The 15,270-nt window shown below is 48.0% G+C and overlaps 1 protein-coding gene across 1 annotated transcript; it reads right to left on the reverse strand.

Annotated features, from left to right (window-relative positions):
- Positions 1-5,053: 5,053 nt before the first annotated feature.
- LOC149336093 (uncharacterized) lies at positions 5,054-14,056 on the reverse strand. The gene is made up of 3 exons (XM_089554079.1): positions 14,024-14,056; positions 9,935-10,245; positions 5,054-5,693 (listed from the first exon to the last, which is right to left on the reverse strand). Exons 1-3 carry the CDS (start codon positions 14,054-14,056, stop codon positions 5,054-5,056), a joined length of 984 nt encoding a protein of 327 aa, XP_089410205.1.
- Between the last annotated feature and the right edge of the window lie 1,214 nt (positions 14,057-15,270).

Genomic DNA, 15,270 nt, shown 5'->3' on the forward strand with positions numbered 1-15,270 from the left:
GTTTCTACAAGGTCATTGAAAAAGCTGATAAAAATTGCAGTTCTATTCACTAGAGGAATACATATATTAACAGACACCAAAACTGAAGCAAGCACATGAAAATTAGCGCGTGGCTGAAAACCAAGGAAGAAAATATGTCGAACGTCATTGCCCTAATGGTCTCTGAGTACGCGATGTCGTTTCCGAGAGAAAGGAAACGAAAGAAGCCTAAGCTCAAAAAGATTGCATTTTTTAGCTGAAACCTTGAAAATTTCGGGCTTCAGCAACGACACAAATGCGAAGGGCATAAGTCTTTTCGCGCTTAAAAAAGCGCTGGTATGGGCGTAGAGGTCGCATCGCGCGAGAGAAAACAAACTTGTGTTGCGGAAACCGGCGGCTGTGCAATGCGCAATTCTCCAATCTCTTCGGGGCTTTGAATATTTGAAAGAAGACACAGCTACATTTGCGCTTGTCCAGTGGCATGTTATTTATTCCGCGAGATGTTCCATACCCATCCGTTCATGTATTTTGCACAGAGATGACTCTTTCTCCTGGCTGATTTCTTACCTGTATCCTAAAAACAGTTCCCTAAATAAAGCTCATCCTCGGCTGCGCTAACTAGAGTTGTGTAGATGGTGTGCTAATGTGTCGTATCGCAAAGAAGGGCAGTTGCTTCTTTCCAGCATCTTTTCAACATTCCCTCTGCCTCGACTGCTTGCCCATAGAAACGTACAGATCGAAATACAAGAATTACCTCGGCCACTAAAATGGCCAGTGCTGCGAGGTGGTACGTTTGTGTTTATTTTTTTTTAAATTAAAGATCATTCGTTTCGCCAACCTTTAATAATTTTCTTCCGCTTTCTTCTTGCGAGCCGCCGCGGTGGCCCAGTGGTTATTGCGCTCGGCTGCTGACCAGAAAGATGACGGTTTGATCCCGTCTCTGGCGGTCGAATTTCGATAGAGACGGAATTCTAGAGGCCCGTGTACTGTGCGATGTCAGTGCACATCTCACCGATACCACTGGCACTGCGACGACATACTGCGCTTTAAGAACGGAAAACATTCGTGAGTGACCTATAAGGGACTTTTACAGGGCAGAAGAAACAAGGCACTTGCATTACAATGTCCGTCAGCAGCTGCATGATGAAAAACAGACAAGACACTAAAAGCGATAAGGAGCCAGGTCAAAGTAAGACCAAATAAATTTCTCTTTTCGTCTTATGGCTGACATTTCTCATGCACTCTTTGCAACTAACACGCCCTCAAATTTCAGCAATTGTTTAGTAGCGCAGTTTTCAGAGCGTTGCAGGAAGCTACCCAGATTAGAGCTTCTGCTTAAACCCTAAATTCTACTAAAGCCAGTTCCGTCTTCACCCTTCAACAAAGTGTATTGAGGGGCCAGTCGGTACGACATACAATTTTCCCGGTGAATGTAGCGTTGAGAAAACACACAGAGAGGAAAACAGGAGGCGCGCTACGCTTGAAACTGAATGAACTCGGAATATGTTTGATACTTTGGCGTTATTTTCTCATTGATTAAATGTAGTCGTAATTCATTCTTTTGAAAATGGAGCGCCTGTCCCAGCGTCGCCTTTTTTGTGAGTTGTCTCATCGCTGCGTTCTCTGCTTAATCCCTTCAACATAACTGCGGCATTGTTCATCTAGGGTCACAAGTTATTACATCCTCACAAAATAACTCCTATATTGGCCCGAAAAGTAGCATTTACTATTCATCCTTTTGAAGAACTGAAGCCGAATGGAGCGATTCCCCTACCCAACCCTTTATGTCTGTTTGCGCTCGAAAATGAAAATATGCTTTCTGCCGTAGAACTGCTTTTTGACCAATATCCGGTTTTGCTCTTTCGTGGAAACCTTTTTACCATTTTTCCCTCTTTCGTGATGTCTTCGCATTGAACTTTCTACTCAGCCTTGCGTAACGCGGGTCTACTTTGTTGCCTACTTCAGCATGAGGTTCTATAAGTATTCTATAATGAATATAATCAATAAATATGCAGCGTTTCTGCCGCTCTTGTGCTTTCATCCGGCAAAGCCGAGTCCAGCCAGCGCAACGTCCCCACGCCGTTCATCGAACAACTTCGCGCGTTGGTCCATACATCTTGTCACGGGATCTCGTCGCAAAACCATGAACGCTATTTACCTGGGGTATGAAGTCACTATAAGCCACAAAGCTTCGATATAAAAATATAATTCAATCCTCATCGCCAGTTTTGATTATTAAAATGCATGATAAAAGCCCCTCAGCATTCACCTCTAGATATAGGCTTAATACCCAGACGCGCCAAGCAAGTAACAGTAAAGCTCCATCATATGATTCTCCTCCCCACCCCGATTTTCTGAAGCCCCTCCGCATTTTCCCTTCCTTATAATAGACTCTGTTACCGTAAAACAATAATTAGTTTGCATCTTCTCTGCATTCCAAGGTAAATTCACGGAGATCACTTTATCTACATTAGAGGTACAGTCTTTGTCAAATGTAACCAGGCTGCATGGTTTGCTTCTAGTTCATACAGCGGAGCCCTTACACCGTCTCTCAAGCTGAAATGGTCGTTAAAGGTAAGGACATGGGGTCTTCTTTCCTTCCAACACCTTTTCATCTTTAGGAAAGCCACAGGGGCTCCACTATACAAGCTAGAAGCAAAGCATGCAGCCTGGTTACTTTTGACAAAGACGGTACATACCATTGCTGAAGCTTGAGTGAATTCACTGTTGTTCCCGCTTAAAAGCACGAACGAGATGCGCACGCTGGAAGAGACGTGCATAGGAGTGCTGACATACTTAAAAGTGCAAATAAGACGCGCACGCTGGAAGAGACATGAACAGGAGCGCTGATCTGCAGCTGTGACTTACAATTATTGTCTGAAGAAGCCACTTCAACAGCCATACTCATCACATAGTTTTTTGTTTATTGCCTTGTATACAGATTGCAGTGGTCTTAATTAAGCCATAGTGGAGTCGACTTACGTGTCTGCCTGCGTCTCCGTTTTGTAGCGAAAGCTACATTGGCCACGAACTTGCGATTTCGCTGTGGCGGTGCTCCGAGGAGGCGCAGAGACCGACCTTGAGCCGTTGCCTATCAACGGCCTCAGCTGGCGGACGCCACGTGCTCGCCGCGCCATCTGGCGTGACGTCACACCATGTGCCTTGCCGCGCAGCCGCCGTTTGGTATGACATCACAACGCTTGCCTCGTCGTCGCGCTCGCCTTCGCTGACTTCGCCCAAGGCTACCCAAGCTATGCCTTAGCTTTCGCCACGTGTATCCTGGCATAGCCGAGCTAAGCCACTGACAATTTTTTTGTTTGTGCTGTTTTAGGCACTGTTAGATAGCGTACCTTTTAGCAATGTAAATCGCACCTGTAGCACAACAGACATGTTTCGAGCCTTCTGAGGTATACCCCATCATCACCTGGCGATGTCTCTAATACGTTAAAACCGTGCGGCAGGGAGTGGTCTATTTCTAAGTCGAACAAACGCGCTGGTGTTTTTTCTTTGACGCGCAAGAAGCAATATTCGAAGGTTAAAAAGAGAGCAGAAAAATAACAAGTAATTTTTTGGGGTCCTAGTAATATCGTTCGAATAGTTCTGTTTTCCTACTTTCGCTGCAAGAAACAGCCTTCACGAAACGAGCGAAAAAGGTGTAAATAATGCGTCGCATATTTTCATGTGGCCAAAACAACAACGCCACTGCCAAGCTTGAATCACTTTCCTGAATATATTTTTCGCTTAGAAAACACCAGTAAAGGGAATGTGAAATTCGGTCTCCTATTTTGACACTTCCATCCGACTTCTTTTTTCTTTATTCATTCGCCTTGCAGCCTCCCTCAGAACACGCTAGATATGCACAACTTCTCTCACTTCAATTTTTCAGCCGCACTGTTTTATTCATGCGGCGTGACTGCTTCGGCCCCACCAAACACGAAACCGGCGGAAGATGTGAAACAAGCCGCTCGAAAATGTACATAGGAGATGTGTACAGCAGGAGTACACAAGCGCTCAGGAGCCTGATGCGCTCGCGTGCGCTCACTCAGATGTCGTTGAAATGTGCGCGCCGCCTACAGAGCGAACTGCCCCTGGCATGGAAACAATTCACCGGAAGAAGAAAAAAGAGAATTCGCTCCTGCCTTCGCCTCTGAGCTCATTTACATGGCCTGTTGCTTGCGTTTTATTCGTCACGTGAACGACGCATAGCCTTCCCGCAATGGCTGCCAACGCGCATGCAAGATATATGCGTGTGAGGTATGGTCGCCCCTCGTTGCTCCAAGTCCTCGTAAGGAGGAACTGTAGGATATCCGTCTTCTCAAGAAATGCAAAGAAAAAACATAAAGGCACGAAGAGATCGGTGAGAACACGCGTTTTTCAATTCTCACTGTTTGGGGGTGGTTTTGAGAGACAAACAGAAGAACGACGCCGCGTGATGCGAGACCTGTATCGAGTAACAAAAAATAGAAAAATGAGAGCGGTCGCCTATGCGGTCCCATCTGCCGCTATGCCGTCCCATGTACAGCGCATTCTGGTCACGCAGGTGACTTTCGCATACCGATGCTCCAGACTAGCCCGTATTTCCTGCGTGATACTTTTGCTCACCAGGGTACCAGGTTAGCAACTCCCTCAACACTGAGGGACACCAAGCTCGACTGAAACGAACTTTCATAAGTAGAGAAACTTCTGGCCAGAGGCCAGCCCCACCGCGATTAGGAATTTCTCACAACATAAATTTGTTTCTCATCATAACAGAGACAGGCGCAGAGCGCCAGCATTAGACAGCGCCCGCATAGACTACGGTAGAGTTCGGAATTTGGAGGAAGTTACTTTACTCCCCGATATTACGTGCAGATCGAGGTGCTAGGGCCATACTAAAGTGCAGTCTATAGGGCGATGCAACCAGGGTCGGTATCTACACACGCAGACCAGTACAATAAGCTCGCCATAGAGCTACTTATCTAAACTGGTGTCACTCTTTAATGGCTCGATGCTCAATACAGGCGCTATGTACGAGAAAAATATCAATTTTTTTTTCCGACAGGCCACCAGGCCGTCCGAAGGACGTCACACCAGCTCAGTTCTTCTGCAGCAAGCGAAAGACGGCGTTATTCAAATAAGTTTTTCTGTCCACCCGTCCGAGGCGCCTTTCTCTTCTGTCATACTCGTTAAGACCTCCATTTTCCAGAGGGGAGACTGCAACGTTCGGGGCTCGTTTCGCCGGCGTGAATGCCGTCTTATCACGCGCTCCAGCGGAATCATGCTGGCTGTATCCTTCCCGGCGCTTTCCCGCCTGTTCCGCACCGGGAAACGGGAAACGCCCCGGCCAGAAACCATCGTCGTTCAACCACACGACTCTATCAGGAGTCGAAGAACGGGGCAGAGGTTGCGAGTTCCCGTGGCCCATTGTCACGTGCTCACCACCGTTCTGTGAGGTGAGGTGGGATGACCTTTCGCTTTCCTGATGTCGGTCACTACTGGTGATTTGGTGATGCCGCCCGCGGTCGCCCTGTATCGGTGAAGCGTGGCCAGGAGCCATGGTCGTGGCGCTGGCATCTCTAGCAAAGCTCTCGACCTTCACGCCAGAGTAGCGCTGGTCGTGGCCAAAATCCACCACGCCGTTATCTCGGTCGCGGAGCGTGAACACAAGCGTGACGACCGTGGCCACTGCGAGAGCCACGACGATCATGGACACCTGTACGAGAGACATTGGAGACCTGCGAAGAAGCGGTCGCCAGCGGTTACTTTCTCTCGTGGGCGTTTTGTTGTAGGGTTTGCCGGGTAAAGCTATTTAAAGGGAAGCTGAAACGGCTTTTTGAGAATTAGAGCTTATTCAATAATTCGAATATATCAAGCGTCAAGATAAATCATGCAAGGTATTTTTGCACTAGCATTTAAAATGGTGACATACTCGCCGATTAAAACCGCGACGAAGTTTAGGCTTCTTCTCACTACACTGTATGAGTGCGAGGAAACTCGGCAGTGACGTCATTGTTGCCTAAATTTCAGATGCCCGCTGCTTACGCCCGCATGCTGCTGTGCGTCGTCAGATGGCGCCGAACAATGCATCGTCAGCTTCAACTTCGATGGCGTCGGTTTTCTTCCATGGAATAACCAGTTGTTCGCTGGAAACGTAGTGCCATCGTACGTGACGTCATTATCGTCGCTGTGCACATCAGAGAAGCAGAAAGCCGACGACAACTTTATTCGGCGATGAAGCCAACATTTCAAATGCCAGAGCAAGGCGATTTCGCAGGCTTTACCTGCACATTTTGCACATTCGCCAACCTTAAATTCATCGAATTCTAAAACAGCTTCAGTTGCTCTTTAACAGCTTTACCCGGTTTATCACTAGATGCAGGACTCGCCGCGGTGATTCAGTGGTTCATGCCATTCGACTGGCCTGCACTGTGTCCGCGAATCTAATCCAAGCCGCATCTATACGAAATCACAATGCGAACATCCCCATACCATCACCTTCATCAAAGTACGTTAGAGACTGAGGTGTGTGGGCAATTCCTCTGCGCGGGGACGCACAGGCAGTCACTCGAGGCAGGTCTTTGTACAAAACGGTTTATTCTCTCACATGGCAGGGGGTCGGTCATCGTCGGGGCAGCGGGGTCAGGTGGTCCTCTCGCAGGGCTGGTCCAAGAGAGAGAGAGCCAGCCTTCGGGGTCGCGCCTTAAGAAGGCTTCCTCCTAGCCTCGCTCTCCCCCCGCCCCGCCACTCGGGAGAAAGGGTTCGAGGCTACCCGCGGTGAGCGGCGCGAGATTTGACCTGCCCGCGAGCAGACCCTACAGGTGGTACCAATTATTCTATGCCACCCCACTTGTTCAGGCGTCACATTCTCTCTGCCTTCTTTTACTCTTTCCTTCAGTCCTTCACTCACTGTGCTGTGCAGGTGCCTTACGGAAGTGCGAGAATTACTTACCTGCAAAAAATCTCCACTTTTATCCTTTGGATATATGCAAGAAAACCAGGCACTATGAATGAAACTGTCACTCTTGTATATTTGTAGCACAATCGAAGCCAGGTAGAGGAAGTATTTTTGCATATAATACAGAAATAGTTATATTGTGAACTTTGTCCAGTAGCCGCGGTATGTACAGGATCTATCAAAAGTTCCCAGGCCACAGGGTCTGGTTTTCATCAGTATAATCAGGCAGTTACTACACACGCGAAACTCAAGATACATGGTCTGTTCTGAAAGTAGTAGGACTCATTTTTTTAAACAAAATTTATTCAAGAGAATAGTACAAACGATTACAATTTTTCAAGGTAGCACCCTTCCGCACCTACACGCTGCTGCCAATGAGTTTTAGTTTTCGTGCGCCTCCAGGAAGGCCTGGACCGGAATGCTGTTTAGCTCCCTCGTCACGGCCTGTTGAACCACCTCTACCGATCCGTGATGTTTCCCCTCGAGCGTCGATTTTATTCTCGGGAACAGAAAAAAGTCTGGCGGGACCAAGTCGAGGCTCTAGGGGGGCTATGGCAGCGTTGCCGCTTTGTGCTGGGCAAAAAAGCGGGGTCCTCATTCACATGATGAAGAAGATCCTACCGGTTGGCCTTTTCCTCCTCTGGCAACACTCCCGGCACAAACTTCGCGCACGCTTTCCTCACGGATAAGTTTTCGGTCACGATCTCAAAAACTTGGGTTTGAGGAATGCTCAAGTCATCATCAATCATTCTGATACTCATTCTACGATCACTGTTAAGTAAATATTCTACTTGCTACACATTTTCCTTGGTCTTGCTGGTCGAAGGGCGTCTGGAGTGGTGGTCTTCCTCCACTCTTTCCTTACCTTCTCGGAAAAGCTTGTGCCACTCAAAAACACCTGATCTACCCATGTAAGCGTCACCGTAGGCCTCCTTAATCATGTTGTTAGTCTCTTTGCCCGTTTTACCGAGATTTACTGAAAATTTGATCGCGTATCGCTGATCCAGTAAACGCTCGACGATTCTGCGTGACGAGACGTTTCGACAGGGGTTCGCAGTACAAGCGACCTCCTCTCTTCAACAGCCGAGAGCCGACTGCCGATTTTCCCCAGCATTCCCAATATCTCCCTTCAGCGATCCTGCATGCGCAGACCGCCTCTGGTCCGCCCGTTCGCCCAGCAAAAAACCAGTCCTACTACTTTCAGAACAGACCCTGTATTTGTAGAGGGTAGAAGAATCGTTCTAACCTCTTAGAACCGTGACAGCTTTATCAGCATCTTAAGTGCCAGGATATACCGAAGAAAAGACGACCATGTGGCCTGGGAACTTTTGACCAATCCTATACGCGCCACTGGAAATTCCCACACATATATTCTGGCCGCAGAATGGGTTGCTCACGTGTATATGAGCCATAAGGGATACGTTAACTTGCTTAGGTATGCTTCAACTAAAAATTACAGATGTGGCTTTGCTCGTATCCGTGTCCTAATGAGCCTACGCATTGATCCGAGCTTCCGTATCTGTAATTAATGAGCCTCCGACTCCGCATCAGTTGTCATTGGATCCAGATTATTGAAGTACGAGAGCACTTCTGAGCAATAGGGGTTCGTACGGTGAATAAACCTTACTGCCTCTTTTGCCTCCCTTCGAACAGAGGATGAGGAGTTTCTTTTTCGGCTATTTGAGTATGCACATCGCGCAGCTAAATAAGAGTAGTTGATTCCACCTAGATTTTTATTTATATTCGGTCGTTAGGAGAAATTCCTGCCCAACTGTGCAATGGCGGTAAGAATTGAAGAAGAAACACATTCTAACACTATCTTTGTGTTTCGCCCTCGTTTCATCGCGCCAGTTCGCATTTCTGCAATTGCATTCCTGGCCAGTGGTACCTGGAAGGCATGGGCACTCTGAAAGAGACATTACACAGTCAAGGCAGATGCTCTGCGACGCCTTAAGAGTGGAACGAAGAGGTCCAGTGATTTAAAGTGGAACGTTCTACTGTTGCTCATATAGTGCACCAGGTGATTTTGAGTGACGTACTCATAGTGGCATTTAAACAAGCACTGACACGCTGTTCTCGGGGCTGGACCATTTGGCTTTGAGGTGTGTCTATAGACTATGAACTGATGTAGAGCTTTTTCAAAAGCTTAGAGCCCAAGGGGTTGGGTTCTTAGCAGGGTACTTAGATCATATAACCCTTGTGGAAGTATATGGTAGAGAGAGGGTGTGGTAGATGGTCCTTGGCGATCACATAATGAACGAGGGAGGGGAAAACCTCAGGTTGCTTGAGCCAACGTTTCGACAAGAGGACTTGTCTTCGTCTGGGCAAAGCGTTCGTCTGGGCAAAGTAGTAAGCCTCACAGGAGAGGCGACGAGACTGCTTTTTAACTTTCAGGAGGTTTTGTGAACCAGCGATGCACAACGAGCTGGACAGGGGGACGCAAAAGTAATTCACGTTAGCTTTATATTTTTGGCAAAAGGTGCACCTATGTAATCTGTCCAACAGTCAGTGACAAAATACGCAGGAAGACTACTACTCATTTGATTTATTGAAACACTAAAAGGTATGCGATATCGGTTTTCATCATAACTTTCACACACTCTGATGGTATGCTTTCACACACAGCAGTTGTCTAAAGAAGGTGACTGTGAAGCTCAGGCGATGTCAGGCGTGGTAAATAATAAAGTTGAGCAAGCGCCTCATATTATAAGCCTCAAGGCATCGATATGAAGGTTGGGTTTTGGAGCATCTGGCCTGGCAATCTACCAGCGAAAGCTGGCACCTTGCCACAGACATCACGGGTCACTACTGCTACAATTCACAATTCATTTCGCAGCTCACTCTTATCCAATCTTCTATTGCATACTAACGACCGTCATGTTAAATGTGACAGAAGAGAAAATAAGCCGGCGGAAGAATGTGCGTGCGTTGCAGAGTAGCAAACTCCACGTTGGTTACAAAATGGTGGGCCACACATTTGAGCGGACTGCCATGCTCCGCATCGCACGAGGCTGCACTCACCACTTGTTCAGCCTCGGCAACTGAGAGAGACGGCGCGTGGTCAAGAATGCGTGCGCGCCATCTTCCTCAATGTTTGCAGTGGGCCTTGGGAAATGTTGCCCGGCCTTCTCCTCTTGTGGCTCAGTCCCCTTGTTTTCCACGCTGTCCCCACGTGCATCGCGCGAGACGTCCGTAGTGGAGGAAACGTCCACAAGGAGCGCTTCGCTGCAAAATAAGCCTCTGGTTCGTCTCTCCGTGAGGGGCACCTCATCCACGTCCAAGCGGCCTAGCAGCAAGCGCCTGGCAGCGGACAATCGACTGTTCTTCTTGTGCTGTGAAAGGAAAAGGCGAATAGATACACTGCATTATGATCAGCAGTAGCAACCGTACCCGAGAAGCACAAATAATGGGCCCAATATTGGAAAGGCACTGGCAAAAGGCGGTCCTACATATGACCAGAGTGATACCATCTGTTTCCAATACTGGGGAATATGGCTTGGGACTACACCCACTGCAAGGGTAAAGGCCTCTCCCGTATCTCTCCAGTTACATTGTTTCTGTGCCAACCGCGGCTACCTTATTTATGTGTACTTGTTTATTTATTTACAGATCCTGCGGTCTCTGGTAAGATAGACTGAAGGAGTAGCTACAGATGGTAATACAAATATGAACAGGGTATTCGGTCGTAATATGAAAAGGCAATGAATGTACTGTCAAACTCTTCAGGAGGCAAACTACACAACGAACGGTCAATGCTGTTCCAGATTTCGGTGGACATGGGGATAAAAGAAAACTTAAAACATCCCCGAAAACGTCTTAATTTCATCCGCCCACCTAACATTCTTATATTGCATGATCAGGCGAAAGCAGCTGCCTAGTCGTTGATCCGAACGAATACTCCAGAGAAAAACTACGGCAGTTGAAGCTACAAAACGGGACCGTATCACGACAGCGATGTAGCTGTATCGGATCCCTAGAAGAGATTAGTGTCAATACCCCTTGAAACCACCAAGCTGACATGGAACAGATGAAGCATGTATGAAGCATAGTAGGCAATGTCCGGTTAGAGACTTGCGCTTATAGCTCCGGCTTATTGAACCACATGACCAAAGAAACCGCATTCTGAAGAGCGTCCACTTTGTGTTACTGGAATATCCGGATAATGCTCTCATTGGTTATATGAAGGCTGCTTAACCAGGAGGAGCAAAGAATACAAGACGCATCCAGGAAACTATGATGGCTGTGAGAAGCCGTACATGAACGATGAAAAACGTCAAAAATATACCAAGATTTCCCGACAACCCATCTTGGAAACAATCTCTTGAACACAAGTACGAGAACCCCTCACACACACACTTTCACTTTCACTTTTCACACTTTCTTTAGAACAAATAAGGGCTCCGAAAGAGTGTTATAGCGGGGTCGAAGGAAATGCTGTGTAAAGTGGTGACAATTTCATTTCGCTAGTGACGCGTGCCGGCGTTCTGGGCGAGCCGAGTGAGACGCGTGCCGGCGTTCTGTGTGAGCCGAGTGAGACGCGTGCCGGCGTTGTGTGTGAGCCGAGTGAGACGCGTGATGACGCGCCAAGTGACGTCAGCAGTGGCTCTACAAAAGCGAGCACCTGCATGAGCGCCGCGGGAGTAAGCATCTCAGCTGTTGCCCAATAAAGTACTACGCAGTGTTCTTATCGCTTCTTCCTTGTCAGGACCCACGAACACCACAACTAAACGGCACTTCCTGCCGAGTGAAGGGTAGAAGGTTGAAAAAAAAGTGACGTACGTAAATGCCCCTGGCGAGCCATTGAAGTAGCGGTGAGAAAATAGAACTCTGGGAAAACTCAAGCCTCCAGTTTTACCACTTTTGGTTTTACATATCCGGGACCAGCATGACACCGAACGCTTTCTTCAAAACCACCATTTGTACTCTCTCAACCGCTAAACCGAACTGTTATCATAGTAGCAAACATAGCAGTAGTGTTAGTAGTAGTAATGTAGTAGTAGTAGTGTTCATAGGAGTGTTATCATAGCAAAACGCGCGTTAATGATATCCTAGTTGAAATCAAGAGGAAGAAGTGGGCTTGGGCAGGGCACATAATGGGAAAGCAAGATAACCGCTGGTCCTTAAGGGTAACGGAGTGTATTCCAAGAGAAGGCAAACGTAGCAGGGGGCGGCAGAAAATTATTTGGGCGGATGAGATTAAGAAATTTGCGGGAATATGGTGGCCGCGGCTGGCGAGAAACAGGGTTAATTGGAGAGACATGGGAGAGGCCTTTGCCCTGCAGTGGGCGTAGTCAGGCTGATGATGACACAAAGGTTTAGTACTTTTCAAAGCGGCAGAAGTTTCTGGTTGCAGATATAATACCGTTTATTCGATATTTTTGTCTTCTGCTGCTTTTCTTGAAGTCCCTGATGTCGGTCCATTCAGTGTGGTATGCTGATGTGACGTCATATGTGACTTAACTGCATATGGACCATTCATCGCGGCGCGTCACTGTGGCGCCTTGCATGACACTACTCTATGCTCTTTCGATAGTGTGGCACGTTGCTCCGCCAACGTCGCCGTCAATGAAACCGATGCGGCAGAACCTGGTGTGCCCTTAACAGCCGCTGCTGCAAGAATCACAGCCACTTACCCTCAGGGTATGGCGAATAATCAGCGCCACCAAGTTCGCGAAATGGTGAGCACTTTGATGGCGCGCATGGCTGCCACTGCCATTAAGACCGCTTTGCACTGCCATAGAGCAATCACTGATCAAGCGCAAATAATGTAGTAGCTTTTGAATGACTCCACGAATTCCTTCCACGAATACTATCTATCATCGTCCGGCCTAATGCACCCGGCTCGAATTCGGCTGACCAAGATGGCCTTCTCCTGGAGGCGCCATCCAAGGCAGATTGGCTGTAGAGAAGCGATGCCCAAGCTGGCAGCTTTCGACACAATTATAGATCTCTTTCTAGATGTCTATACAGCTTGCGGGTATAAGGTGGCCACATATCGCGCAAGATAGGTCAATTATAGAGATATGGGAGAGGCCTTTGTTTTCTTGTTGACGCAGTCAGGCTAATGACGAGATGATGACGATACAGTTTTCTGTATGTCTGCTCCCGAATGCGGCATGTGAATCGGTAGACGACTGTAGTAACGCTAAACCGAAGAAATTGTGGTATCAAGTTAGCACCGCATTAATTCTGCCTTCATTGACTCGCGTGAATGATGGCTTCGACCATGACACCGTGTTTCGGTCGAAATCCCGTAGAGCCAGATTTTCGACAACGAGGCTAAATCGGCTTTCACACGATGGAGCCCGGCGGGGAGGGATGTGCATGACATTGCCGCACCACGGGTACACTTTCCTGTCCCGCGTTAACATTATCAGCCTGTGGCCTCAGCGGACATCAGTGTTACCGTACAAACGGACGGCTAGTGCAGGGACGCCAAAGTAAAAATATCGCGCAGGCCAAACTCTGAACATTGCAAACACGCGAAGGAAATGCCACTAAATCCTTGGTCGGAGGATGGCGGAAGGTAAGCATTTATGGCGGCGCAACACAGGGTCCCCTTACCGCAACCGAAGACTATGTCCCCAAACCACCTCTCGATGGCCGCACATTTCCGTCACGTAATGCGCGATCACCCATGGCTCTGGAGGTACGTGTGGCCTCAGTGAATATTGCAGAAACGGATCTTCGGGCGAGCGACAGGTAGTTTCAGTTAGGCGCTGGATACTGGGGAAATTACGCAACACCGATACAGAGCTGCGAAGCAGCATTGGACGTCACAGGAACCAGAAGAATGCGATGAAACAAAATTATGTCTCACCATGTTGGCCTTATCTCCTCTCACTGCTCGGACCAGAAAAAAGTGATGCTGCTCCGGGTTCCTGCCAGGTGAGACTCGTGCGCGCATGTGCAGCTTCTTTCTCTCGTCCTGGTGCCACCTGGCAGGCTGACCGAAGAGATGGTGCAATGGGTTAGTGAAGATGAAGATTTGCAAAATCAAGCAGCCTGCCTGTTTGTACATTAAATAAACAGCAATCTTGTCATGAAGACGAACCTGTAGAAAGGATTTAACGGAGAGTAAAAGGATCCGTTACCGTTGCAGCCCTTCACTGTGACGTTCACCTCCGAGCCAACAGAGGTCATTGCCCAGCTGTGCAAGAGCTATACAAATGCGTGTGCGGAAGGTAAAGGCCGCTGTATTTTTTTACAGCGTGGGCTCTTCATGTGATGCTCTCCGAACGCCTCAATGAAACCAGTAACTATATTCAATGTGAGCCACTTTTAAAGAAAGAAAGGAAGAAGAAGATCAACAGCTCGCGCTCAATGATTTGCTAAAACTGTAACCTTAGCTTAGCAAAAGTCTCTTTCATTCACCAGGCTCCATTTTACAAGTAGCGAAGCATAAAATTAACTCTCGAATAAGTTATATTCAATTTCTACTATGCAGTGAACGTTAAAGTGAAACCTTTCCTAGCATAAAAGGCAATCATTTGACACTGAAATGCTGAAAAGGAGACCTAAGCGCCGATTCGGCCTAAAACCAGTACTAGACGACCGTTGTTTACGGAAATGAACGGGCATGGCCATTGCCGGAAAAACTATTCCTTCCCCCCCCCCCCCCCCCCAATCCCCCCCCCCCCAAAAAAAAAATTGCGCCACTCCCGTAACCGAGAGTAGAGTAAGCATGAAATGTTTACGGGCCTAACACAGGCTCCATTGCTCGGCTTAAGCAGCTGTGACGGTGGCGGCATTGAAATCCAGGACGATGCAGAAGCGTACGCGGACACGACGAGACGCAGGCCTGACAAGAATGTATATGCAGCGCGTTCGAATACTCCGCGAGCGTGTATACATCTGCCTGCCAGACGGGAAAAGGGCTTGAAGGCCAAGCGGCCGGTCTTTTACATGCGTGAGTGTGGGACCACAGCGCCATCCTTGGGGAGGGAGCGAAAGTTTTCCGCCGAAAGCCCTTCTCGCCCTCTTTCTTTAAGCGGCCTTCTCTCAAAGCCCCTAACAGATCACGTATGACAACGAAGTGTATTGTGGCATGTATGTGCTTTTTCCACGCGTTATTAGAAATCGGAAATTATAATTCCGTGCATTATCAAATGCACAGCTCGACTGATATCTTGATAAACATTGAGAAAACACTGGCAGCAGTTATTTTTTGTGATTCGTTTGGAGAGCAACCGGCGCTTGTATGCCGGTCCCGTAGGAGGGCCTAGAGAGTCTCGTTGAATCTCGTGAGGTCTCGTACGGTGCCCGGATGTTCTCGTTTCAGAGCCCGGATGAGTGGAATTCAGTGCCTGGATGATGGCTCTCGGTCTCGGCGTGACGTCACCACAATGCCGACAACG

This window comes from Amblyomma mixtum, chromosome 7, assembly GCF_055824585.1.
Source record: "Amblyomma mixtum isolate Tamu chromosome 7, ASM5582458v1, whole genome shotgun sequence".
NCBI lineage: Eukaryota > Metazoa > Arthropoda > Arachnida > Ixodida > Ixodidae > Amblyomma > Amblyomma mixtum.